This window comes from Montipora foliosa, chromosome 2 (assembly GCF_036669935.1).
Source record: "Montipora foliosa isolate CH-2021 chromosome 2, ASM3666993v2, whole genome shotgun sequence".
Classification (NCBI taxonomy): Eukaryota; Metazoa; Cnidaria; class Anthozoa; order Scleractinia; family Acroporidae; genus Montipora; species Montipora foliosa.
Genome location: NC_090870.1, coordinates 64,587,931 through 64,615,501, shown reverse-complemented (window position 1 = coordinate 64,615,501; position 27,571 = coordinate 64,587,931). Strand labels below are relative to the sequence as shown.

The 27,571-nt window shown below is 40.4% G+C and overlaps 1 protein-coding gene across 2 annotated transcripts in view; it reads left to right on the top strand.

Moving 5' to 3' along the window:
* LOC137985645 (ribonuclease 3-like) overlaps positions 1–27,571 on the top strand; it is a 37,634-nt gene that overhangs the window by 6,290 nt on the left and 3,773 nt on the right. For both annotated transcript variants that reach the window (XM_068833297.1, XM_068833289.1), the window contains exons 8-35: positions 743–814; positions 1,326–1,407; positions 1,506–1,568; positions 3,736–3,824; positions 4,225–4,311; positions 5,499–5,567; positions 6,399–6,463; positions 8,234–8,287; positions 9,626–9,671; positions 9,884–9,912; positions 10,131–10,209; positions 10,677–10,784; positions 11,830–11,968; positions 12,495–12,555; positions 14,747–14,806; positions 16,765–16,864; positions 18,301–18,338; positions 18,414–18,478; positions 19,122–19,192; positions 19,626–19,670; positions 21,122–21,175; positions 21,880–21,983; positions 22,718–22,823; positions 22,974–23,063; positions 24,374–24,422; positions 24,503–24,585; positions 25,086–25,189; positions 27,002–27,045. In XM_068833297.1, coding sequence (XP_068689398.1) covers positions 743–814; positions 1,326–1,407; positions 1,506–1,568; positions 3,736–3,824; positions 4,225–4,311; positions 5,499–5,567; positions 6,399–6,463; positions 8,234–8,287; positions 9,626–9,671; positions 9,884–9,912; positions 10,131–10,209; positions 10,677–10,784; positions 11,830–11,968; positions 12,495–12,555; positions 14,747–14,806; positions 16,765–16,864; positions 18,301–18,338; positions 18,414–18,478; positions 19,122–19,192; positions 19,626–19,670; positions 21,122–21,175; positions 21,880–21,983; positions 22,718–22,823; positions 22,974–23,063; positions 24,374–24,422; positions 24,503–24,585; positions 25,086–25,189; positions 27,002–27,045 — 2,056 coding nt within the window. The remainder of the gene's footprint in view (positions 1–742; positions 815–1,325; positions 1,408–1,505; positions 1,569–3,735; positions 3,825–4,224; positions 4,312–5,498; positions 5,568–6,398; positions 6,464–8,233; positions 8,288–9,625; positions 9,672–9,883; positions 9,913–10,130; positions 10,210–10,676; positions 10,785–11,829; positions 11,969–12,494; positions 12,556–14,746; positions 14,807–16,764; positions 16,865–18,300; positions 18,339–18,413; positions 18,479–19,121; positions 19,193–19,625; positions 19,671–21,121; positions 21,176–21,879; positions 21,984–22,717; positions 22,824–22,973; positions 23,064–24,373; positions 24,423–24,502; positions 24,586–25,085; positions 25,190–27,001; positions 27,046–27,571) is intronic.

Sequence of the window (27,571 nt, the reverse complement as noted above, 5' to 3'; positions counted from 1 at the left end):
AATGCCAGACAATTTTATTTTTCCAATGAGGGTGGGGGGGGGGGGGGGGGAAGGGTTTTCCAATGGGGAAGGGGAGGGGCAGCTCACGAGGGAATGGGTTAAGTTACTGAACTTGAACCAAAGTCATCTCGCAGGCCGTTAATAAAAGAAAAACTATTGTGCTACACAAGCAGCTTGCATTTTAGAACAAGTCGTTTCTTTTCCATGCTCTTAAAAAAAGCCACATGAAATAACCTAATGTAAGGATTTTGGTGGCAGCTTACGTGTAAGTAGAGAATAGTAAGTGAGTCAACCTTCATCACCAACATCATTAGGTGGAATAAAGTGCCAATGATAGGGCAAATAATTTTATTATTTAAGTCAGAATAACACAAGTTTATAATTATTGTTAATTTTGTCTAACAACGTAGTAACGCAGGTTGCGGATGGCAAAGTTTGGACTGGTTGCATGCTGCTATATGTATCACAGTGGTCAGATTTGATTGGTATAATTATTTTGATCCATTTAGCAGCACGAAACCAGTTGACCTTACTGCCTGATGAAGACCAGCAATAAGCAGTCAAAACATTGCGTTCTATGTTCCTAAGTCACTGCATCAATTGTGGGACAGATGTTTTTTGATTAGTTATTTCCACCTCCTTTAGTTTATTATAATAATTACACTGAAGTGATGTTTTTGTGAGCATTACTACATGTACTGTCATTGAAATTAAAACCTCCACCAACTTGACTTTTCTTCAGGTGCCCCTTTGCTCTGTGATTCGATTCAACATCGAATATACACTTCATGTTGTCAGTCAGCCAGTACCAGAGGTGATCTTGTTTCCATGGGTTATGATATTTTATAGCTGAGCAGTATGTACTCTACAGGATATTAGCCTGATTGATTTAGTGAGTGAACCTGTAGGAACCTCAGTTGACAAGTTGATACAGGAGAGCGCAATGAATAGTCAAGATTCTACTCTAATCTAGCCTCAAATGGACAATCTTCTGCATGTGCCTTCATCAACTGATATTCCCGTTGTGTTGCTAAATCAACCTATTGACTCTTGATAAAAGTATCGTGATTGTTATTTTTAATGTTCAAAGGGATTGCAATAATTTGTTGACATTGGCACCAGATACTACATTAATGTTGAGGGATATAAAAAGAGTACTTCAATCTAATACTTATATTCTTCCAACAAGTATAAAACACATGGTTTGAAAATTCTATTTTATACATATGCAAGAGATTTTATTTATTAATCATAGTTGCGCTTTGATTTAGTGTTGACTGATTATATTTATTTTGTTGTTGTTGTTTTTCCTTTTTTAATTTCAGAGCTTTTGCATGAAGGATCTTGATTTGTTTTCAGAGTTTCTTTTTTACAAAGTGCTAGAACTTGAAGACTGGAACTTTAATGGTATCTATGCATTTTGACAAATCTATTGTAAGCAGTTTACATTACATTGCGAACTTAAAATTTCTTACCGATTATCTTTTATTGGAATCCTTTCTCAGGAAATATCAAAGATTCCTGTCAGCGTTACCACTTCATGCCTAGATTTATACATAGATCAACTGGTTAGTAATAGATTTGGTTTTTTGACAAGGTGTGATTAAAGTTATTCCCTACCCTAATAAATACATCTTATTCGATATAATACCCGTATGATATTGCGATATTTTGCAAGTTGTGTTGTATTTTTCTGAGCCCTGCAGGAGAGAGGGAAAATACAAGCAATGGGAAAAATGTTTGCGCGTATTTTATATGTTAAACCATTTGTCAATGAATTAAAAGATTTATTATTCCACTACAAAAAAGGTGTTATTTTGCTTCAATTTTATTTGGTAATAGCAAAACAAACACAGCAGCACAAAAAGACAGCCAAAGATCTTTAATATTTGATTGGATAAACAAAATGACAAGCAACAAGCGATGACAAGCTAAATGTTCAGGCTTTGCATCGTGTTGAAAACAACTTCTTTCCTTGAAAAACTCCCATTCCGTCCGTATTTGCTCTGTTCTAAACCAGTCAAACTGGTACACTACAGTGTATTACCATCTCATATTTTATGTGTTCTCTTGACCAAATATGGTAAAATGGTGTAATAGTGGAATAATAAACACACTTATTATTGCATTAACCCATTCACCCCTCAGGTGCACTGGGACACCCCCTATAATTGAAGAGTAAAACTCCCAAGAGTCAATGGGTTTACTTAATAATATGCATGGAAAAATTTCTCCATTCTGATTGGCTAAGAGTAATGCTGCAATTTCCAGGTGCACTGTGTAGCACAGTGCAAAAAGAGTTAGCAAACCAGGTATTCTGATTGGTCAATGATCAAAGAAAGTCTCAGGTGGCCAATCAAATGCACAAGCCCAAAAGTGCAATTTTTGCGTCATTTCATGACACGCGTGCATTTCTTCTGATTGATTACAATAAACTTGTCTGGAAATTTTTTCATGTATATTATTAGTAAGTAATCACATGATTTTTCTTGTGCAATTTGGAATAAATTAGCACTAGTGATTTTTTTCAAACGCTGCAAATTTTGTTCGTCTTTGAAAAAATTTTGCTTGTGCTTATTTCTTCCAAATTGACTGAAAATCATGTAATTACCTTTACGTCATAGAATGTTCATGCACTAGTCACGCTTTAAGTTACACCACATCCAAGTCCATGTAAAATTTCAACCATAATAATAATTATAATAATTAATTATTGTTACGTGCTGAAACAACCAAGAGATGTCAGCGAACAAGACATAAGTAAAAAGAACTCCTGAGTATGATATAAGACACGCAACAAAAGTGTGACAACGAGCAGTTACCATTTTATACTCTTATTTAATTAGTTTTGCACTGTTACAATTACTTGCATAGACTAAAGATTAAGTTAAGGAGTTCATAAAGCATACTTACTGTCTTTCATGGCCAATCTGGAATTGATCTTGATTAACTTAGAACTCCAAGTTCCACTGACTGTAGGCAACAATTCTTGACTTTCTTGATTCACTTGATTCTTTCCACTCACTGGATTTTCTGTGTACACAAACTCTTACGAAGGACTTCATAATGAACTCTGATTTCTTTGTCTTCTTCCCTTTTCGGCCATTGTCTCTTTCTTCTCTCTGGATATAGCAAGGTCAAAGGTTACCGGTATATCTCCACCAAAGTTATCACATTTGATTATAGCTTCACCACAGTATCGCATCCATAGCATAAGTTCAATCACAGTTAGCCACGCGGGTAAGCACTCGGGCAAAAGAGTTTTTTTCTATTACTTGCCAACCTGTTTTTATACTTTTACTCTAAGCATCTAGAATGTTCTGATGCTATTTATAGTGTATTAATACAAGGTGTACTATTGTGGAAACTGCTGAGTCACATCAAAGAAATTTCTGGAATATAATTTACAGATGTAAGATAATTCTAGAAAAGTCTGAAATTGCATGACAGATAAACTGAAAGTAATTCTGATCCTCATAACATAATTATAATCAACTTAAATCAACTCAGGCCACATAGTAAAAAAATTGAGCTATCATGGCATGGTCCTGTGTTCATCTGTGTTGAGCACTCCTCAAGAGCATAGTATCCCAAAGTTTTCAGTCAGTTCTGTTGACACAGTACTCTAGCCAGTGGTCCAAAAAACATGTCAAAGAGATGTTGAAGTTAGCTACATGTATAAGTTATCTTAAATGCTAGTCTAAAATGTTTAATGTTCTTCCTTCCGTTTTCTAGACAACCGTGATTCTAAGGATTGCCATGAGCTTTTGCCAATGAGTCAAGTGTTGAGTCACGTCATTTCCTCTGCTCAGCCTCTTATACAGGTATATATATTGTAATTGAGTTGGATAAGTTTCTTTACTCATTGCACAAGCTTTGAACCTGATTGAAGACCCTGATTGAAGTTGGTGACATGACAACTTGATTGCAACAACAAGACAGGGAGGTGGTAGGGTTTTCACAGAGAACATTTCACACAACTCTACCACCACTCCCTTGTAATAGTTTCTCGAGGCACCCAGAATTAAAATTAGTTGTATTAAACCAAAGTGGGAAGAGAGATGGCCAAAGTGGACAGGACTCAATTACTGTAACATGAATTCTAGCTCCCACATAGTAATTATTTCTGTACTCCCCACAAGGAAAGGGGAAGGGAGAAATGTTAATCTTTTAAAACCAAAGGTGTGGGAGCTTAATCAGGAACTGATCTGTTTTTCCTGACAGTTGAAGCAGCTTGATCTTAGCAAGATCGAAAAGTGGCAAGAGTATGTCAAGTCATGTAGGAATGCCATTGTCATGAACCCAGCTAAGGTAAGTAATACTATAAGGTAACTTTTAAGGACGGTGCCTACTATAATTGTTATTGTGCATACGTTTTGCGCATCTCAAGATACTCTGATTTCCTTTCGGTGATGCTTACTAATACAGGGATATTTTTGTGCGGTTTAAAATTATGCAGAGAAAGTAGATCTTAGTAAGTGCTAATGGTCCAAAGAAAAAATCGGGGGCAACCATGCATTTTTTAAAAATAGTTAAGCTTCAGTTTGAGAAAGAATGCCATACATGGCTTTGCATTTTAAAGCTTTTTACAAATGTTGTTCATGGATTATCTTTGAAAAATGCGTGGTTACCCCCAATTTTCTTTTTTGATTTCAATAACACTTGTTAAGATCTAAATTTCCTGTATAATCACAAACCGGGGCAAAAACACCTTTGAATTAGGAGGCACCGTCCTTAAATTATTGAAAGAAATTTCAACAGAAATTCGGATTGGACTCTGCCATGGTTTGGTATGTCCAGTAATCCTTGCTATGATGGTGTTGTAATTCCTTTTCTTTTGGGTATCAGTCTAAGGGCCTGTCTACATGGAGGTGGGGTAAACTGGGTGGGTGGGGTGGAAAAATAGCTTATTTTTACACGCAATCTTTCCACCCTGGGGTCCAGGATAACCTTTCTCAAGGCTACTATGTGGTCGCTAAGTAGTGACGTAAACAGGCAAAATGGTGGGTGGAGGGCTTAACCCTTTCACCCCCGTGGGGTTCCCCATTGACAAGTAAAATCGTCTGGCGTTAGACAGAGTAAAATCTATAAGTGGCACTCTTGGGAGTGAAAGGGTTAATGCTCTTTTACTCTCACTAGCTTCACTTGCTTCAATTTTTCAGTGCTGTGGCCTCTTATCACTTTTAATACAGCAACACCTCTGCCAAAGGCAGTGTATAGTGACACAAGCCGACCCCAGGTTGGTTGGTGACGCCACCTTCAAGTGTTTACATTACAAAATGCAACCCTGGCTGGGCGGGTTACCTCACCTATCATGTAAATGTGACGCCAAAAAAATACGAGTTTATTGGACAGGAGGGTTACCCTATCTAGGTGGGTTACCCTATCTCCATGTAAACAGGCCCTTATAAATATCGTTAATAAGTAATGTGATTTGCAGCTTGTTTAGGATTTTGCCTGTGCATTTTACATCAATGAAGGTTTTATTTTAACAACAGAAGCCTGCAGCTCTTCGCGTTGATGACATGCAATTCTGTAAGGAAAAACATAGATCTTGTAAAAGCAAGGTAGGTCATTGTTAAGTAATGAGAGGCATTTAACACCAGCAGTCATCCCGCACATGTCCTTTCTCCAAGGGATAATTGTGTGAACCTCTTGAAACATGTCCAAACAAGGGACGAGTCCAATTGATGGAAATGGATAACATTGATAAAATATGTATAATATAAATAATAACACAAAGAATAAGAATAATGAACTTTATTTAAATGTCAACTGTATTTAGCACTGGTGTACTGTGCAGAAATCAAATCAAATCAAATCAAATCAGCTCTGAAATCAAATTGTTGGTTGGTTTTTGAAAAGAAGGAAAAACCGGAGTACCTGGAGAAAAACCTCTTGGAGCAGAGTAGAGAACCAACAAACTCAACCCACATATGATGTTAAGTGCGGGAATCTAACTCGGGCCACATTGCTGCTGGGAGGCATTTGGGCTCTCACCACTGCACCATCTCTGCTGCTTTGACTTCCAATATTATTACAGTGAGCTTGAGGGTGCCTTTATTGAAATGCTATTCAGTTTATAACACCAAGGCAAAAGAATGAGGAACATGTCAAGTCTACCTCAGTATGTGTCAAATTGAATTGAATTTTCGCTGAATATAAGAGTGGAGATTCACTTGAAATATCATCAGAATTTCATCACCAATGCAACTACTGACTGATCATGTAAACAATGAGTTTGTGACAAGAACAGGCTTCTCGTTTTAAGAAAAGGTTCTGGCCATTTTAACAGGATCTAAAACTAACGACTGTGGTCTTTAATGAAGAGTTGGCCAATAAGAGGGTTATAAAGGTCTTGCTTGATACCAATGGTATTGCTTATTGAATCCACTCAGGTTTACCCAGATATTATCCATCACAGTATCAGACCGGTTCAGATGAGCTTTGCAGGAGACGCAAAGTAAGTGAAATCCTTCTCTTTCTTCTCAAGAAACCTCAACAGTCCCCAACCCTTTCAAGACAACATTGTCCAGAGTCAATTTTCATTTGCTCTAAAATACATACGTGAGGAAGCTAAAATTCCTTTGTCGTTTTTGTGGTGATCATGATTGTAAAAAGGAGGAGGCATAAATGGGGCTTTCTTTTCTTTGGCATGTAAAAGGACTCTTGCATTAACGTTAGATCAACCCTGATGAATACACAAACAGGAGTATCAAAATATTTTGTCTGAATCGTAACTTTCTAAGCGACATTCAAATTTATTCAAACCAAGCTATGTCTGATTGTCAAACTGGCTGCATTGTGAAGTGTAACTTTTATTGGGGTTTCTTGTTGTCTTTATTTTTTGGCGAGTGTGATGCAGGGGTAGTGCAAGTCAAACTACATCAACTATACAAGGGAACCCAACGAGCAAATTGAGCCAAAAGCCTTTGAGAAACATTTTTACGCTCCTTGTAATGTATGAAAACTGTCTACAGAGATCTTTTTAACACCTAGAAGAATTTGATGTGGTCCCAGTTGTTCGAAAAGTGAATAGCGCTATCTACCGGATAAATCACTATCCATTGGATAGCGCAATTGGTTTCACTTTGACTTAATTATTCAGCTTGTCTCGAAACCTAACACCTCGAAAACTAAGACCTCAAAAACGAAGACCTCCTTACCTTTATGCCATAGCCACATTGGGTCCTCCTCGTTGGCTATGGCAAAGGTAAGGAGGTTTTACACGTTATATTAGGGAGTCTAAGCACGCAACGTTTTTGAGCCGCGGACGGCAACTGGAAATGAACATTTCGCATGCCAGGACAGTAGTGTCTCCCAGATTTTTAACCTAATCATCTCTGATGGAGTAAAGATACTTAGCATAATAAAGGTGGTAGTGACAAGACAAGTTAAAAGGAAAAACAGCTCACTTCCGGTTGCCGTCCGCAGCTCAAAAACGAACGGGGTCTTAGTTTTCAAGACACCCGACTTATCCACTGGATAGTGATTTATCCTTCGGATAGCGCTATCCATTATTTGAACAACTGGGGCCTGTTCGGAAGTCTTAGCTGAAAATTGAAGCGTCCAAAAATTTTAGGGAGTGATATCTTCATTTCAGAAATTGCAAGCTGAACGTGGCCTTCTAACAACTTCCCAGCGAACCATTTGCTCATCCGAAACTGCTAGGTGACATTTTAAGTGCCAAAGATTGCAAAAATATCCCTTCCGAAAACCCAAGGGACTGCTTTTCCCTAGTTTCCAAACTTTTAGGTTATGTTTTAGTAGAGAATCTGTAGCTGTTTGGCAACGTGGAACCGAAATTCTTAGAGCAGTTTGACTCTTCCGAACACATATTTCACCGAAGATTATCGTTGGGTGACCCTGAATGTGTAGACTGGGATCAGTTACTGTACTGCTGTAATACTTCAAACTTGGTTTTGTAATCTCTCGGCATCATTTCTCTCTGATTTTGAGACATAAAAGGGATACTCCATGTTGTATTTCTTCTATGACAGAGTTACACGTTTGAACTTGCCTACAAGTGTAGTTATGGAGGCGGACACTGAATTTATGTTCACTAGGATCACTCATGGAGTCATCGTGTTAAAAAACCTCAGAGCAAATGGAAGTGATTTGCCGTCCTAGGTCGACATATGTAGTCTTCTCTCGTTCCCGCTATTTTAGAACTCATTTAAAACTTTTACTGGTGACTCTGCGTTCTATGTTTTGGTGTTTTTGTTTTCTTCAGGTATCAGAGGCTGTTGAAAACTCACAACAAGCTGAGGAATCTCATCTCAAACACGTAAATAAATTTATTTCATACATATTTTAACTGCTACAGTTGTTACACTATTTACAACAAAACATTCATTGGTCTCAGCGTGCTACCGTAATCAGGGATTAGAATACAGCGCCATCTTCCACCAATTTCAGAGAATCTCAGCTGAGGAAGTGATGGTTGAAGTTGGTTGGACTCTACTTGAGAGCATGCAGAGAAGGAAGGCTGGCACAAACTAACTTGCCCTTTGCTGTTATTTAAAGCCTAAAGCACCAAAATTGTAGTCTCTCTCGATTCTACTGAAAGATATATTTTCTTTGTTAACCCCGGAGGATGAAATGAAGATTTTGGTTTATCAACGGAGTTGATAATGTAAATTGACCACCGTACAGAGATTCTAAAAGCTGACGTTTCGAGCGTTAGCCCTTCGTCATAGCGAATCGAAGGGCTAACGCTCGAAACGTCAGCTTTTAGAATCTCTGTACGGTGGTCAATTTACATTATCAACTCCGTTGATAAACCAAATTTTTGTATACTACTTCCCCACCGACGCAGCACCACAGTTTCTTTAGAAACTACCCCTTCATTCGATGAAATGAAGAGATTCATTTGTCGGTGAAGACTCCAGTCGGGGATGCTCGGAAAAAAATCCAAGTGCTCCTTTTCTCCAAGTTTGATGGCCTCACTCCCAAGGGTCTCTTCCCTGCTAGCATAGCGGGTCTCTTTTCTTTTGTGTTCGCTGGGCTGACGAGTACGGGAAAAGAGACCTTTGCCATGGGTCGAAACTCACTTTGATCCAGCCGCCGTCCACACCCTTGGACGGCACTACTCGAAACGCATGCCCCGGGATAAGTTAAGGAAAAAAGCTATGTTGGCTGACTGTGACTTGGGAAATGCGTTGGGCCCGCTGTGTCTCGCGGATTCCTTTACAGTAATTCCGCTGTTGTCAAGTGAGCCTGTCAAGTGAGGATTGGGTCGCTAAGTAACCGCCGCGCATGCTCAACACAGTGAGTTTCGACCTATGGCAGAGGTCTCATTTCCGGTACTCGTCAGCCCAGCGAACGCAAAGAAGAAAGAGACCTCTGCTATCAGGGAAAAGGGTCTCCTATAGCTCAATGGTAGAGCATCCGATGTAGTAATCGGAAGGCCGGTATCCCCGAAGTCTTTCTGGAATCGGCCTTGTAATCGGACTGTTTTGATAAGAATCTCTTGATGATGTCTTCTTGATGTCAACTTGTGATCCCTTGATCACGCTTTTATTAACTTGTTCATCTTTCTCGGGGAAGACTTCAGTTTCTTTGCATTAGTCCCAGATTACTGAGCAATGCTTTTCAGTGTACGACAATTACGACTATTTTTCAGGCCTATACCAAGTCGTAAGAATCAGGACAAGCTTGTAAAGCTAAAGGTTAGTGGTTTGCTTACTGCCTTTGGGTGTGTGATTATAAATAGGGTATGTAAGAGCGCTTTTCAATTAAGTACCTGAAAGCCAAAACCAAATTGGCCAATCACAACGCAGAGCAAATTGCTGCTGTTGACACAAAGGGCGTGGAAGCACGTCTGTGAGAAAGAAGGTGGAGCTAATGTAAGCTAATCGAAAGTAATTCTATTTTATTTTAGATTGAATTGGAAAAGATGCGTCTAACGAGGTGAATATGTTTGTTCTAGTATACTGGCTGCAGATACACGAAATGTGTGCGGTTTGTGTAAGATTGGTTAAACTCTGATTACTTACTAGTTGGAAAAAAGCAACGTAGGTGACTAAAAAGCCTTTTTAATCACGCTTTATGAATCTTATTACGGTTAGACTTTCTCTTTTTGCCTGGGAAGAACGAATTTACGTTTCAGGTTTTCTTTGTTGTTTTAGCTCCATGCGTCGTGATGTGTTGGTGGAAGTGGGCAGTAAAGGCATGATCAAAACGGGTTTAAAATCAGACATGTGTCAGGTGAGTCTGGCAGGTGCATTCGCTTTGCTGGATTTAAGGTCAATTCGCCCGACGAATGGTGTATCCGGTCGATTCGCTGGGAGGCTATTCGCCTTATGGCGATTCGCCGAGACAAAAGGTGATTCACCTGATGGTAGTTAGCAGCCACTGTATGATAATTTGCTAGTTGCCGATCATTCGATAGTTTCCCTCCAGAAAATCGTCGAACGTTATCGATTTAACTGTTGCTGGGCGAATCTTCTTTGGTCCGAGCGAGTCGCAGGTGGCTGAGTCCACTTCCGGGCGAATCGGCCGAATACCCCATTCTGCCTGTTTAATGGAATGGAATCTGGGATCACTTTCACATTTTAATACTTCTTTCGAATTATTAGTTTCATCAATGGTGTTTCGTGCCTGCACTTGAAGAGAAGCTAAGTGCTTTTCACCTCCATCCATACTGATGAAGCCAATTTTATCTTTTCTTTCAGCACGCCCTGCTACTTCCTGTGTTAGTTCACCACCTTCGCTATCACGCGTGTTTACACTCCCTTGACAAGAAAATAGGCTATGAGTTCAAAGATCGGAGCTTACTTCAGGTATAGGCTTCTCTTCCTCTGTTTAATGTCTGCCACCCAAGTCAATCCTTCAAACTCTTTGTTCGGCTGGGTAAACTTCTTACCCCCACTTGACTGAAGTATAGCACAAAATGAGTTTTTGATTATCTGGGAATAAAACAGTTAATAGAGTAATCAAGAGTCAATCCTATCTGGTCTGGTGTCCTAGGTTTTAGAACGAAGAGAGTATCAGTTCCTCAAGACTTCAGTTTTCGACTTTAAGTCGTACTTGCTTGAATTTTCCTATGACAGAATTTTCATGTACAAGGAAAGTACCCCTATGAATTTGTTTTGAAATCATGTATTTGCCGTTGGTGACACCGGTACACTCGAAAAAATACTATCGTAGTCTTCCAAGCAGAAGATAAAGCTTTGTCCTTCCCAAGTTAGGAAAGTCAACCACAAAGCTACGTCGGTTAGACATTTCTCTCCCGTACTCGTCAAAACTACAACATACAATACAATACGTACTTAATTGACCGCTCCCCATAGGGCTTTTCAGGGCCAAGGAATCACCGAAACAACAGAAGACAACAACTACAACTGTTAAGAATCCCAACTGGCCGGAGGCAAACCAGTTGGCTGTTTACAAGTGCAGCTGAGAATTTGAACCAGGGACTACCAGAATCAAATTCAATGAGTGGTAAGAGAGGGTCTTGAACCCGGGATCTCCCGATCTCAAGGCAAACGCCCTAACCACTGGGCCACACTGCCTCATTCAACAAAATGATCAAATTAAAGGTTTTGACGTCAACGTGAACATACCGCAGCGAATCATTCATTTTCTCTCTTTATGTCAATTACATCCGTACCAATCCAGTTATAGGATACTACAACCTAAACTGCCTGGTGTAATCTATACAACTTATACATCTTGGAATAATTATGAAATACTTAGAAATGCTCAAACTTATATTTTGAAGTGACGTTTTCGTCATCGTAGTCGTCGTGGTTTCTTAAACTCCCTACTTTCTATTTTGTAGAAGACAGTGAACTTTGTTTTTTGTTTATTCATGTTCAATAATAGCTGGCTCTGACTCATCCGTCCTATTACCTCAACTTTGGCATGAACCCAGATCACGCGCGGAACTCTCTTTCAAACTGCGGAGTTAAAAAGCCTCGATATGGAGACAGGAAGGTGCGACAATTACACACGCGCAAAAAGGGTATGTGCTGCACGATCTTATCTTACTGGCAAATATTCAACTTAGCTGCTTTTTGACGAGAAAAGACCACTACTGTGACCATAGTCTCCTCAAATTCTCTTTCAAATCTTGTGGGATTTCTGAAAACTATTTTCAATGTATAGTTGAAGTAAAGCAGAAGCATACCACTTTGAATCGTGTAGCTTGCATCTCTTTTCCTTGGAACAAAGGTGAAGATTTTCGGACACCTATTTTATGCCCAAATATGGACAAAAATAAGATCGATGCTGCATGCGCGGGAAAATGCACGAGCTAAGGAATGTTTTTAAACTCAAAAAACCCCAGCTCTTAACCGGAACAAAAAAGAACAAAAAATTAACACTTGGTCTAGCTCTCAAGAAAGAAGTTGAATTGAAATCTGCAAAATGTGCCGCTGTTGACAGTTCTCGCTCCATTATTCGTACGGAATACATATGTCGTTCGCTTCATTTCATGATTTGGGCCCCAGATTATCGTAAGCATTTTTTAATCTTCGTCCTTTGTTCAGGTATCACTCAGCTGATACGGGTCATGTCTAACCTCGGAAAAATGGAAGAAAACCAGTCCATGTGAGTTATGGTTGAAGTAACAAAAGTACATGCAATAACCTTTTTTATTTTGTTTGCCCTGTAGTTCTCCGCATCCAGTATTACTTACCTTTTGCCAGTGCAGTTTGTCTGTGGCAATTTTAGATGCCCCCTCGCTTAACGAACTCACTTCGCTTTGACGAAGTGCTAACACTCATATCATCATATATCATATCATATATCTTTATTTACCCTCGGATTTTTAGAGTAGCTTGGTGATAATAATAATAATAATTTATTACTTATAGTGCGCCTGTTACATTGAGAGATGCTCACAGGCGCAGGTGTAGCTAATATCTCCGAGCATTTACCCTCCCAACCATGATACATTACAGAAGACAGACCACAACACCGGGAACTACATGCCCTACTCTTTACGACAAGTGTGCGGTTCTTTTACGTCCCACAGGATTATGAACATTGAAGGGTTGTGAGACGGGACCTCCGGCTTATCGTCCTTATCCGAGAAGACTAGAAAGTCTAACCATTTGCAGATATAATTACAAAGGCAGCACTTTCTCCTCAGTTATTTAAAGACCCTGAGTGTTGGTCCTGCCGGAGTTGAACTCACGACCTCCCGCGTGACAGCCCGTGCTCAACCAACTGAGCCACCGGTGCGCGGTGGAATTGTTAGCTCACAAATCTTTCTTACAGTGGTTAATTTACCTTTATTGTTTGATAAAACCACGTTTTAGTTGTTCTCAGACAACGACTATTGCCCATAAACCCCGCCCACAACGCTTGTCCATAAACTCTTCTCGACGTTTGAGAACCCATCAACCATTTGCAAATATGTAGCGCTCGAAGTTCATGGTGTTGCGGTCTGGCCTGTTTTTTCCAATGAGGCCACGAAGCAGAAACAACTATGAGTTCAAGGGACTTGGCAGAGTGCTGGAACATGTAGACATAGATGTAATAAAAAATCAAAGCAATCGTCTACTCCATTTGACACTCAGTTGGAAACTTCCCCTTTAACGCATTTGCAATCCCTGGCCTCTAATTGTACCAGTTCGATCATTTTTTTCCAAATTCGTTAATAATACGTGTATCAAGATTGCATATTCGTTGCAGCGAAACTTGGAGCATGCGTGTTGCCCAAGGGGGGCTCTACCATTTGCCTTTGTAGAATGGCCGACTTGATTTGTTGTTTGTGTGTTTGCAATAACCTTGTTGAGTTTTAAGACAATAACTAACGCTTACTAACCTTTAGTTTTGCTGACAATAATGGCGCTCTAGCCTTGAGTGAAAGTTCATCCAGGCAACTAATTGGACTGAGGAAGGCAGAGAATAAACTAGAAAGGTAGAGTTGATACTCACAAAGGCATCATGAAGGAGGAAGAATTCAGGTGACGTAACGTCTGAAAATCTTCAAACAGGATACAATTGCTGAGGAGTCATAGAAACGGCTCTTCAGAAGGATGTTGAGCTAGATAGACAGTAGAGAAGAGAGAATACACCAGTCCGAGGAGGAGTCAAAAACGTTTGGACAAAGTAACTTTAATCAAGAGAACACTAGTTAGAATTCTTTGTTTACATTTTTTCCCTCGTTAGCACAAGGCTACCGTTTTCTATTCAGTCATCTAAGAATAAATTGCTGAATATTGAAAGTGCATTGCACAATGCGATATTCCATATCTTTGAGCAATGATGGCTTTGAAAATTCGAAATGTTACAAAGAGTGTGTGGGATAATTAGCCGCTAATGTACCGAAGAGTTTTGTTAGTTTTTGATTTCTAATAACTGGTTTGTTATCAAAGTTAAACGGCTTAAAATTCTGTGGAGATTTAATTCAGTTTAACAAGTTTTTTTCCTTTTGAAGTCAATTAGCTTGATACCTTCATGTTAACGACACAAAATGTAAACAATGACGTCATCAAAGATGCCCTCACAAGAAATTATTGATTATGGAATATTTCCTCGGCAGCGAGGTAAAAATTGTTGAAACGACCGTGTTACAAGACTTGATACAAATGAGAGGCTCAATCCGCCCTTTATTGCTTACGATTTCACGCACAAAAACTTCATTCATACAATGATTTTGAAACTGACGATGGCGGTTTTAGCCGCTGAAACATATCTCGCTAAAAACTTTTTTAGGTTTATATGGTGAATAGAGTTTCACTCATTGGCTACTTTTAAGGTCAAACTTTTTTTTTGTTATCTCCATTCTTAGGATACGTCATAATGAGCGACTGGAATTCCTCGGAGATTCTGTCTTGGAGTTAATATGCAGGTAACACACTTCAATTTTGCAGCCGGTAAATGATCGACTCTTGCTTCCAGAGGTGTTTGTGGCAATATTCAGTGTTCAAATCTCACCCGCTGTTTCTGTTTGTTGAAAAGAGTAGGGTACGTTGCCACAAGCGGGGTGGTCACGCCACGCCATATTTGGGCTTAAGATTGGAGCTCAACAACGAAATCGAGTTCAAAGCACTTTTTCAAACGGTAAGATAGTTGATGATAGTCGATGATAATTTCAACTATCATTCATGATCATTGGCAATTATATCTGCGTTCAAACGGTTCGTGATAGTTGTCAAAATCACGCGATGAGATCGCGCTGCTAACTGGTACCTAGTCTCCTACCTCGTGAAATTGTAAACAAATATCAGCACTTAAGATGGCGTATTAAAATTTGCGACGATAATGGCTCTATACCAGCCGAGAAGAGCAGTTAAGTTATTACCACAGTTTTAGCAAATTGACTACAGGATGACTTTGCTGAAGAGTTGCTGGGCCGCCACAAACGAGGAAGGACGAAAAGGGTGGGTACGAAGGAGAGATTAGTGGAGGAGTTACGAGCGGAAGATAGGGAAGCCTACAGGCCGGTACACACTAGTCGATAAGTCGCTCCGATACGTCGCGGGGACAATTGCGGGGATTCTGTGGAGTAGCTTTACAGGCCGAACTGCAAAAACTACAAAAGAGAGCAGCCCTGTCTTGACCTACTCTAACAATGACGCTGATGTCAACAATTTATTTGAACTCTTAGGATGGAAATCCCTAGTCTCTCAAAGGCAAATTGAAAGAGCAACAATGGTATTTAAGTCCCTACAGGTAGTATCACCTGAGTATCTCTGCTCGAAATTTGTCCATCGCGATTCTGGTTGCTGTTTGAGAGACTTTGTGAATAAAGTAAATGTTCCGCAACCGTGCACAAACTACTACAAAAACAGCTTTAGCTATAGTAGCGCAGTGTTGTGGAAGTTTGCCATTAGAACTAAGGAAGGCAGAGTCCGTCATTCAATTCAAACAACTGATTAAAGAGGTTATCTAAGCCATTAATCTAAACACGGCATTCAGGGAAAGCAGCTTTTATTGTATGATATTGAGTAAGATAGTTAATGTAGTTTACGTAGTTTTATCTATACTTGGTTTTAAATTTGTAATTGTACATATGGTTTTATATTGCTGATGAATTGTACCGTGGTTAAATAAAGATAAAATCAATAAATAAATGATAAATGAAGTACGAGGTACTCTGCGAAATTTTGAAAGTACGTACCCTCATCAAATCCCTGATTGGATCGAAACTGTCATTGCTGTGAAACTGTAACCGTTGGTTTTTCAAATTACAACAAGGGTTGAAAAAGTCCTCAAATGGGCATACAGATAATACATTAGCCAAAAGTGAACTTGATGCAATTCACTTTGACTTAAGCTTACCTCTAGTTCTTTCTTCGCTTTTCCAGTAACATCCCGACTGTGCGGGTAGTCATCGCAAAAACTGTTTCACAAACCGTCAATTAGTTCATGACAGTTCGTGTTCAAACACGCTTGATAGTTAAAACTGTCATCGACTGTCATCAACTATCATTACCGTGTTTGAACGGGGCTTAAAACAAATTTTTACCGACAGACCTACTTTACAAGCTGAGTACATCAGACTGATACTTCAAGCTTCTGGTCGCCCAAGAGGAATTTGCTCAGGATAGCAGGAAATTTTGACTGAAAAGACGAATTGACGCAATGGTTTTCTGGTCTGGGTGGTAAAAATGAAGCTCTGTGATCATGGGAGGTCGACCTCTCGGGATACTTCGTGTTCTGTTGTTGAAGTACCTTAAAAGCAACACGAAACACGATGCAAAGAAATATACTTACTGGATTGAGGCTGTACGATCCTAGAAATAAAGTGGTTTCGTGCACTGGTTTATCACTCTTCATGTTGACACAGTCTTGTTGCTTTTCTAGTGCTCACTTATATTTCATGCTGCCGTACAAGCCTGAGGGAGGTCTTGCCATGTACCGCTCAGCTCTTGTACAAAACAGGCACTTGGCTCAACTGGCCCAGGTAAGCATGCGTAGGCAGTACATACAGAGACGACTTACGTGGTGCCTTCAATAAACAAGAAATGTAGGGTGTCCTTACATATGCATTCTCCCGTTTGGCCTCCATATTTCATGTTGCATGGGGAGAGGCAAATGGCTAGCGACTCTTTCCCAAAACGTTTTGAGGGAAGAAAAACCAACGTTCAACAAATAATTCTGCACTCTGTTTTATTCCCTGTTATTTTTTTCCAGCAAACTGTTTCTTTCTGGGCAATGTTCTTTAAAGCTTCCTTTCCTTTTTTTGTCAAAGTCAATACACTTGTAAAGACTATTAGTTGGTGCGTTGAAAGACATTAATTTTGACACATTTTAATGATTGCCTGTCCTGCAAATGGTCCATTTCACAGTTGTTTGCTAGGGTACCTGGCCTTTGAATGAAAGTGAGGCTGGAGTTGACCTTGTTTTGATAGAAACCTCACTGCTTTTATAATGTAAATTCTTACTAATTAGCATGGCAACAACGTCATTACCATAAAAAAGGAGAGAGATCTGTATCATAACAAGGTCAACACCAGCCTCACTTTCATTTAAAGGCCAGGTAACTAAGCACACATCTGTAAAGAGGTCTATTCGCCCTGACGAAAGGCTAACACTCGAAACATCAACTCAGAAAAGAGAATCTCGTGGCATGTGCGTTAGGTTCAACTGACTTCCACAAAGATTGGCCTGTCAAAATCCGAAAAACTTACAAGTGTTCTTGGCTTTTTGAAATAGGTACTTGCAAGATTCAAACAGTTTTACAAGTCTATGTAACAGAAACGACATAAAAACAACTTGCTAGAGAATGTTTATCAAATTTTTAAATTTCGCTGGCCGTACAGCAGGCCGTACTGCCGTGTACGGCCCGCTAAATTGACTAATGATTGGGCGCGTACTATCTGAGAGATATGATAAAGGAATTAAATTTCTAAAGAAACTGTGGTGCTGCGTCGTTTTAGTTGATATGGTAAATTGATCACTTAGAGAAATTTGAGAGCTAACGTTTCGAGCATTCGCTCCGACGAAGGGCTAACCCTCGAAACGTCGCTTTCAAATTTCTCTAAGGTGATCAATTTGCCATATCAACTCAGTTGATGTGGTAAATTGTAACTTAGTTGTATTTTGTAAATGTTTTGAATCCAGGAGTCTCACTCCATGACCAAGTAAGATCGTCGGAGAAAGAAAAGTCTTGAGTACGACTTATAGAAATTTCCTTGCTTTCATGAGAAGCAGCACACCTCCTTTTGCCTCTCACTGTTTTAATACGTAAAAAGCAACGATGCTGAATCTTTCAATGTCTATTTTATCACCATAGGGGTGAGGGTGGGGAAGGGTTGGGAGGTAGTCTAGGTTATGAAAATGGTCCTTGGTCCATCGCGGCGCGTGTTTACTAATTTTAGAATCTTTTTCATTCACCAGAAATTAGGCTTGTCGGATTATATGCAGTACTCACACGGGTAGGTCCAGTTTTGACACTGGTTCTGTCTTGATATTTTCATCTGACGATTTATCTTGTTTGTATAAATTTTTAGGCCTGATTTGTGTTTGGAAGAAGATCTCAACCATGCGATGGCTAATTGTTTTGAAGCTCTTTTAGGTTAGTTTTAAACATTCGTTTGACTGAAATGTTCCAACATTTTTCGGAAGTATTCGCCACACAAAAATAGTTAATGAGGATTGTACGCAGTGTGCGATGATCTTACCTGTGTGTGTCTTTACTAATATTCAGGAACATCCTTGAAGAACCAGGGAGAGTAAGTGGCAGTGTAGCCTGTAGTGAAGGCGAATTCTAGCGAACGTGCACTCAGTATGCTTCTTCCCGAAATGTCCGTCATCTTGAATTGTTGAAGCAACGGAAGGTTGGGGAGAGAGAAAAATTGCACCAGAAGGAGTGGGGGGAAATGAGTGGGGATGGAGAGGGTGGAGGAGAGGAAAAAAAACCTGTCTTTTCTTCCCCTTTGTCCCAATCCCCGTCCATGTTCAATCCAACATGGCGGCTGCTAAACGAGATCGTACTCAAAAGAGTAACTCGTGCTTATCAATAAGACGCCTGTCCAAGAAAGGGTTTGTCTTTTTTGCGCTAGCTTAGACTTCCGCTGGCGGCCACTATCTGTCCATGGGTCTCTTTTGAGGATGAATCTTAAAAAATCAGTTGGACCAGCTGCTGAAATGAAACATTACATTTGCTTAGCAGAAGACTCAAGTGCTAGTATTTCTTTTATCTCCTTTGTTCCATCTAGGGGCAATATACCTTGAAAGTGGATTAAAGCCAGCCACACAACTTTTCACTCAACTTGCTTTTGACGAGGAGGTTTGTTATTTCAATCCGATCCCCCAATCCAGATTATTTGTTTCCAAACTGCTTTGTTCGGTTGAAATTCAAGTTCATTCTCAGTTTTCGCGTTGGCTACGTACTTTCCCGCGCTCGATTCTTTGCGGTCAGAAAGCCTCTGCCTCTGCGTGAATCTGATTGGTTCGTCACGGTACTTTTACATGATTTGATTGGTTAGAACATTTTCCCCTGGTTTTAAGAATTTTAGAGAAAGGCTCTCATTCGTTTCAAGTCGCCTGTCCCTCCCGCTTCCTCACAGGCCTACGTTATCAGACGACTCGAGAATCGCCATGTCTGTTTGGCAAGATGTTACTCCTTGTACATTAAGTTCTGCTTATGGATTAATCCATTGAAGTGTTACATGTGTTGAGGTCAATCTACTGTTTTCTTTTTTTCATGGACTTTTGTTCAGGAACTAAGAGAAGTCTGGACAAACTTGCCCAAGCATCCTTTGCAGGTATATTTCTTTCGAGTGCGCTCTTCGCGTAATTTGACGTACTTTGTATCTCAGTCACACCAAAAGAAAAATGAATGCTGCACCAGATAATTCGGCTTAAACCCGAAGATGCACTATAAAATGGGCGGTGCCTGTGGCACATGCGGATGACTTGTCAATCAACCGTGATCGAATACAGAGCTCTGTGATAATTTGTCCAATAAAAAGGCCCCAAAAGTCAATGTGCCTGTAATATGTTATGAGATGTTATTTGTCGTTCCTTTTTTTGAAATCCTCATCTCTATTTCGTGCTGGAAATGTCATTTAGAGGTTCCGTCTCCTTGTTGCCTTTTCAAGTAAGACTATGAACCTCGCAGTTATGAACGCAATTGAAGCAATTGCGTAGAGAAGCCTGAAAATTTCAGGACTTCAACGGGGTTTAAACCCGTGACCTCGCGATACCGGTGCGACGCTCTAACCAACTGAGCTAGGAAAAGCCACTGATGTTGGGAGCTGGTCATTTGTGAGTTCAAATGTTCCCGTGATGAATGAATCAACGAACGAAATGATATATGAAAGGAATCATAGGTCAGTTGGTTAGAGCGTCGCACCGGTATCGCGAGGTCACCATTTCGTTCCGGTTGTTGCTTTTTATCGATCGCCATCTTAGACAATCAGTCGTGCTTGAATGACGTGAAGTGACCCCTTAATTTTCTAGTACTTTTCGTGTTTAAGCGCCTTTAAGAGCTTTGTATCAGGATCGTCAAGAACTGAACTACTTGATTTTGCGCGCAATTGAATGCAGCTGCTGTTAATGAGTAATCTATATTTGACTTGAGGATTTGTGTGTTTCGTCAGGTCCCCTCATATGAGAAACAGTTCTGTATTTTGCTGAGATTGAAGGGATCGGGTCATTTCGTGATATAATTTTCTAGAGAAATATTATCACATTTATAAAAGCCGCAACAGTTGCATATTGAATCCGGGGCTTGAACCAATGACTGAGCGGCTGCGCTATTCTCTATTTAACCATTAAGTTATCAAGCTATCTGGTCTCGGTTGTTCAAAAGGTGGATAACGCTTTCCACTGGACAAACACTAGCAAAACCGATTGAGTTTTCCTGTGGATAGAGATTTATTCAGCGGATAGCGCTATCCACCCTTCCAACAACTGTGGCCTTAAGATTAATGATGTGTATACCGAAATCGGTGAAAGGATCATCAATGACATGAAGACTGATATGAAATATATGAAATGTCCTACATTCGAACTGCAAGTACAGAATGATTTTCCAAGGAAACATTACCTTAATTATAAAACCTTCGAGGGCAAAGTTAAGAGCGATGCAGAACGCTCCGATATCTTGCTTAGTCTTGCTTCTCGAAAAATTTGTAGACCTTGAGACCTTGCATTTGCTATCCAAGATTAATATCAGTTGTCGTAGTTCAACAGTGGATTCTATTCTTCCCAGGCCCGGCAGCCCAATGGCGACAGACATCTAATTGCGTCTTCAGAACTTCTTCAGGTTTGGCCTTTTTTCGTCTTTTTTCTGCTTGAGGTCGAGAAATTATGTTCTTAATGTAAAATCTTCAGTGCTGCTGTTTCTTCAACCCTTTCGGCGAAGAAAGCGAAAGCGACTACAAAAGGAGGAAAACGAGATATTTTTGGATGAGGTGAAATTTAACCACGGCCTCCGCCATTTTGTTTAAAGGCTCAGACGCGGGGAATCTGGAACGAGTGCTTTAATTGACCAGACACGGCCAGACGTAGTTCTTTTGCCCTGTTTCGTTTTTATAGGGAAGATATCTGTTTACAAACATTGCTTTTGTTATTCAAATTTGCGAACCACGGGAACCAAAGACCTTTTGTTTCGACGGCCAATGAGGCTCTGGTTGACACATTAATGACAATAGGTGACGTCAACAATATCTTCCGTATACGGGAAAGCAAGCACAAGCACAACAAGGAAAACGTTTGATCCTTGTTCTTGCACTTGCGAGAGCTATGCTGCTATGCTTGCGTCGCTGGTGAAAACCAGGCTTTACTGAGTTTGTCTCTCCGCGTCGGACCGTAATATTCAACTTCATTTTTGGAAACAGACAACTGGTTATGCCCTTCCAATTGAGTTTTATTAAGTAGTAAACACGATAAATTCTTGACTTAAGTTCTCATACACCTTCGTTTAAAAAACGATAGATATTGCAATTTTCCTCCTTTCTTTTGCACCAGAAATTACAGGAGTTTGAGCAAGTGAGTGGAATCGAGTTCACGCACATTCGCTTGTTAGCACGTGCCTTTACTCATGCACAAGTTGGCTACAACAACCTGACTCTGTAAGTATTCAGTCGAAGTATTAATACCGTGGAACTTTTCCAACGCCCCTGCATTTAACAGCCTTCCTCGATCAACCGTCCAGTTTTCAAACAGAGTACCGAATTCTCGTCCACACAAATTTTTCTTGGTTCTATGTGGTAAGAGGCAGAAAGCATACCCTCTCCAGTGCTTTCCATTTTCTTTTTTTTTTTTTTTTTACCGGTTGTTCAATTTCATTCTTCAACATGAACCAAAACCGGTATGCCATATGAAGTTGCGCGCATGTTGTCCTGCTGCAATAAACAGAATAAGACATTCTGTTATGAACTGATAGTCATTAGCACCTTATAGAACAGACTAAGAACTGGCATATTGAGCGGATGACAATCAGAGTATACCCTTCACGAAATGTTCGGCTACCGTCTTGAATTTTCGAGCGAAAGGGTGGGGAGATTGAAAAAGAAATTTCCGTCAGTGGGGTGAGGTGGGAAGGTGGTGGCGCGAGAAATTAAGAAGGATCTGGGAAGGACTGGTTTATTTCGTCTCGCCCCGTACCAGCCCATACAGTGAATTGCCCTGCGTGGAGAAGGCGACTCGAGCACCTTCATAAGACGCCTTCACTGCAAGCAAGATTTACTTCTCTTCAATTGTTAATTGTAAAGACTATAAACCTTCCTAGGGAGAGTTCATTTTCCTGTTTTCTTCCACGATTCTCATTATACGAGTCATTACAATCGCCTTTTTTTTACTTCAGCGGTAGTAACCAGCGCATGGAATTCCTTGGAGACTCTGTGCTCCAATTTGTGGTCTCCGTTTACCTCTATAAGCATTTTTCTGAACATCACGAAGGACACCTTACGGTAAGCATCTACAAAGCTATACACGGAAAGAATCGTCGGCAATATCAGACGATGATAAAATGATTTGTGGTCTTTTCTTGTTCGTTTAAGTCAGTATAACCTTGCTTTTGCTGTTCTTGACAGTGCTATATTTCCTTGTTTTCATACCAGCTGTTGCGGAGTTCTCTCGTCAATCATCGAGTCCAGGCAAAAATTTCAAGGGAGCTGGGTCTTGATAAGCTCATTAACTTCGGAGGACAGGTGTGTTCCAAGCCAAGGGCTAGTTACGTGAGCGTCTTTCATTTCAGTGTCGCTTTAACAAAACCAAAGAAATTTTGTTTGTTAAGCGCATAGATCTGGGCTGTTTAAAAGGTAGGGTGAAAAGCGCTGTCCAGCGGCCAGCGGATGTGTGATGCGGATGTGTGATATCAAAACCAGTAAACTAGTTGCTTTGCAACGGGTGACAGGGCAACTGAAAAATCAGGCGGTCTCAGGGAGGATTCTAACCTGCGACCTCCGTCACACCGGCCGATGCTCTACCCATTGAACAACAAGAGATCCTGGGAAGCCGGGTTGCTTATTATCTATGGGTTCTTCATGGACAGTGTGTCCCGCTGGTCTGCAAGCATTTAAATTGTCATATGCATAATTTTGACCCTGGTTTTTCAGTTGTCTTTTCGCCTGTTGCCAGCAGGTTACCTCTTGGATATTGATTGTTGATAACGATATCCACCTCTCAAACAACTGTGTTACGGGACAGATTTTGTAGACAGAGCTTCAGCGTTTTAACTTTTTTATTCTGGCGTGGAACTTCAGCACTCTGCCGTTGCCGGCAGCCAACTCTCCCCTCAGTTTACTAAAAACTGGCGTTTATATATGCTCCTGCTGAGCTATGATTGGTCAAAGAGCTTGAAAAGTTACATTAACGTGATCATAACACTCTCAGCAAGAATGGTGAAAAATCATGTGGTAAATACTTGCGGTAGATACTTCAACCTAGCTAAATTCGAGTTAATTGTTGGATAAACTGATAGCAACGGAAACCGAAGTTTCCGTGGTCCTTTATGCTAACCCGTGCGGGCTAACTGCGGGAAAAGTAACGCTACAGATAATTACGTTAAGATAACTAACATGGTCGGTATTACAACTTTATAAGAAAGAGCCGCTAAGTAGGTCCTCGTGTTTCCAACAACATCGGCGGAAATTCGGCTTTCGCCTAACACATTTTCTCGTGGGAAAGTTACTTAAATTGACTGAGAGGGACGATGTTGTTTGCGACACTTAATTTGGTTTGCACGTTTCAATTTCCTATCTAAGTTCTTAAGCACCGTGCATTAAAATACTTTGCATACAATAAAATGATCATGAAAATATAGTTTAAAATATGATAAAATATGCTCCAACAACTGGGGCAAGATTGAATGGAAGTGTCGCGCTAGATTTCAAAGGAAATATTCGTTATTTATAGTCAAACAAGCACAAACTAACTTTCGATGCTCAATTTAAAATCGTTTTGAAAGCAATTTAGCGCGTTGTCGTTAATTTTCTTTGTTTCTCTCTTGTCATTGTAGGCTGAAATGAAGGGTTTTCGGGAGAAACTTCTTGCTGACGTATTGGAAGGTAATTCAGCGAATGCTAGATTCAAACAAATGGCTACAGAAACATGTTATGCAGGCGATAACTAAGTTCTTTTTTTTAAGCTTTCGTTGCTGCTTTATACGTGGACAAAGGTCTCAGACATGTGGAAGTATTTTGCCGCGTTTGTCTCTTCCCTCGCCTGGAGGTACGTCTTTTAGCCCGATGATCTCGTCAGCGGGAAGTCGTGCGATCAAGCCCCTGGTCAGGGACACACTCGTGGTCTTAAACGACTGAGGAGAAAGTGCTACCCTTGCAACATTTTAATCTGCAAACGGTTAGACTTAGTTCCAGTCTCTAAACGATTGGCCCTGTCTCACGCAACTTTGTGTGTGACGTCAAGGAGCCCACGCACTGTGTAAAAAGAGTTTGGGGCGTAGTCTTCGAAAAGGTTTTCTGTCCCTTGTTGTGTGTTTGGGGACGACCTTTGAATTCTACTGCTTATTCAAATGTATCATTACGAGGTAAATGGCAGCAGTTTGTGCCATAAGTAATCTGGCAAAAGTCTTGACTCCAAAGTAACTTCGCGTTCTCCCTTTTTGTTTTGTCATAGCACCTTCATTGATTAGCTATTAGGTTCACAAGCAGTCAAAGTGAATTCCGATTTTGCATGAACTATTCCACAAGTTTCCTTTTTTTGTTTCACAGGAGTTCATTATCAATCAGGACTGGATGGACGCCAAGTCGCAGTTACAGCAGTGTTGTCTGACGTCACGTGATCAGGGAAAAACACCTGATCTGCCACAATACAAGTGAGAATGAATTACCTGCCAGTTATGACTGGATTTTTAGACAGCCTTTGACGGCAGGCAGCGTTTTTTTAAATCCATCAAGGATCTTACTTAAGGTGATTCCCTAGTATTGCACTGCGCATCCTGTTCTGCGCATAACACATTGTAAGCCCCGTTCGTATTCAGGCATGGCTAAGAGGCTTTATGGTCAAATTTCATGGCTCTTTGTCTCACAAGTCTCAACGGATATTTCTAAACAAAACAATGTTTAAATTTAACCATAAAGACTCGTACCAATGTGTGAATATTGATATATCGAACGTGGCCAAAAACATTTCAAAATGCCGACCTTTCGTGAGGGAAAGCTCGCTAGAAAGAAGAATGGCCGTTTTCAGAGCACAGCAGTAAAGAGCAAAACAAGAAACGTTTTGGACTCTCACAAAACAAAAAGTCGAGTGATAGCCTTGATAATGCTAAAGAAGATTTAAGTCCGACTGTGAAAGTGAAACCGCGCTATCGGGGAGACGTGTTGTCGAGGGGTCGAGCTTGGTTTGCTTTCTGTTTTCTCCTAAACGAGGTTGGTGACCTATCTTTTTTTTGGCATAATTTTATTCTCTTACTCATCTTCTTTGCGCTGTAAAAAAATTACAAAAAATTTACGTCAGAAAAAAAAGTTACAGGAAAGATAGTATTCGTAGCCATCACTCGTGGACACAAAATTGTCTCCTCGAGATCACGCACCCGAAGAACATTTGTAGTCAGTGCCTTTTCAAGACTTGTGCCTGTGCCATAAAACAAACATTAAATTATTCCTTTTGAGCAACACAATTCACCTGTTTTGTTATTTCAAGAATTACGTCAAAGCTGTGCTTCCTGTTCGTGCAAAACGTAGCCTGAACCGATGGAATAAACTTGTCCTTGATAGATGAAGGCGCAATGATTAAATGAGTAACTTGAGCAAGTTATGTCTCTCAAACGAGCTTGGTGACCTACTTTTTTAATTGCACATTTCGAGTCACCATAATATAGGGAACAATCGAGAAAAGTTTTAAAAAAATCTTACGACAACTTCTATTACTAAGGAATCACCTTAATGACTTTCATCAGGCATCGGCTTAGCTTGCATACAGGCGCTTGTGGTTCACTAAAGAGAGATTTCCTCGAGAAGAAGAGCGCTTCCGGAAAGCCAAACGGAATTCGAGGAGAAAGTTCGCCCCAATCCCTTAGCTTTTGACCGCGTGCCATTCAGGACGACTGTATACAGTAAGAGCAAATCGAAGCAACCGTGTGCGAATTGCGGGGGATAGTCAGCCTGTTACAAAGCTAGCATCAAGTGCGTATCGCCATCAAAATGTTTTAATACCGTGCTCGAGTTTTTCGAATGACAGTCTACGCTTAACTATGTGAAATACCATGAAAAGCTGTTTGTTGGTGGGTTTGTTGGCGCAGAAATATAACCAATAAAATCCATGTTGAAATCTGTTCAATGACTACAGGTGTCAGGCGACGAAATCTTCTCAGTTACCTTAGCTGTTAGTATTCAGGGCAAAATTGCTCAAAGTATGGTTAGTGCTAACCATTAGTTAAGTAAATCTTTAGGTTAAAATGGTATTTAACGGTGACTATTACTCAGTAGTATTTAACTTTGGTACTTAGCTCTTGTATTGAACGCTGGTTAGTGTTTCCACGTGGGAAATGGTTAGCCCTGTGTCAAGACCATTACCAAACACTAGACAAAGCGACATCGGTTAACGCATGTTGAGCTTAAGCGGTATACTGAAAACGGCATAAATTGCTGGATAGAAATGATTTATCCTCTTGTTTTTGTTGTAGAGTCCTGCAGAACATTGGTCCGGCGCATCACAAACACTATACAGGTATACTTGCTAAAAACCGACATCAAGGTGGCAAATAACCGACGCCTTCCTTTTCTAAGACTGATTCAGTCATTTTAGTTGAGTTTGAACCTCCCTTTCAAATGAACTGCTGCTTGCAGTCCGATTCCCTTTCGAAGTTCGACGAGTGTGATGCCGAACGAATGTGAGTGAAACGGTCAATATAATTCTGACCAGGCGGTTATTTGTCTATTGGGAATACCTGTAGCGAGGTATGGCCCGATGATTTCACGATTTTAGCCAAAAGTGACCAAGGTAAATCGCACATGAATCGCCAGACTTATCCCAGTTGCTAGTAGCATGAAGTTACTGAGAGTGTTGCCACTCCTCCCTAGACGGGGTGCTAGTCCATCGCAGGGTTACCCCCAGCAGCATATCGCTGGTAACCATTTGTACACTTGGCCTCAGTTTATCAAGGGCTGGATAAGTTCATCCAGTGGATACGTCACTGTCCAGAGTATAAAATATACTTTACGTTAAACGTTAGCGAAGGTTTTCTCATACACCT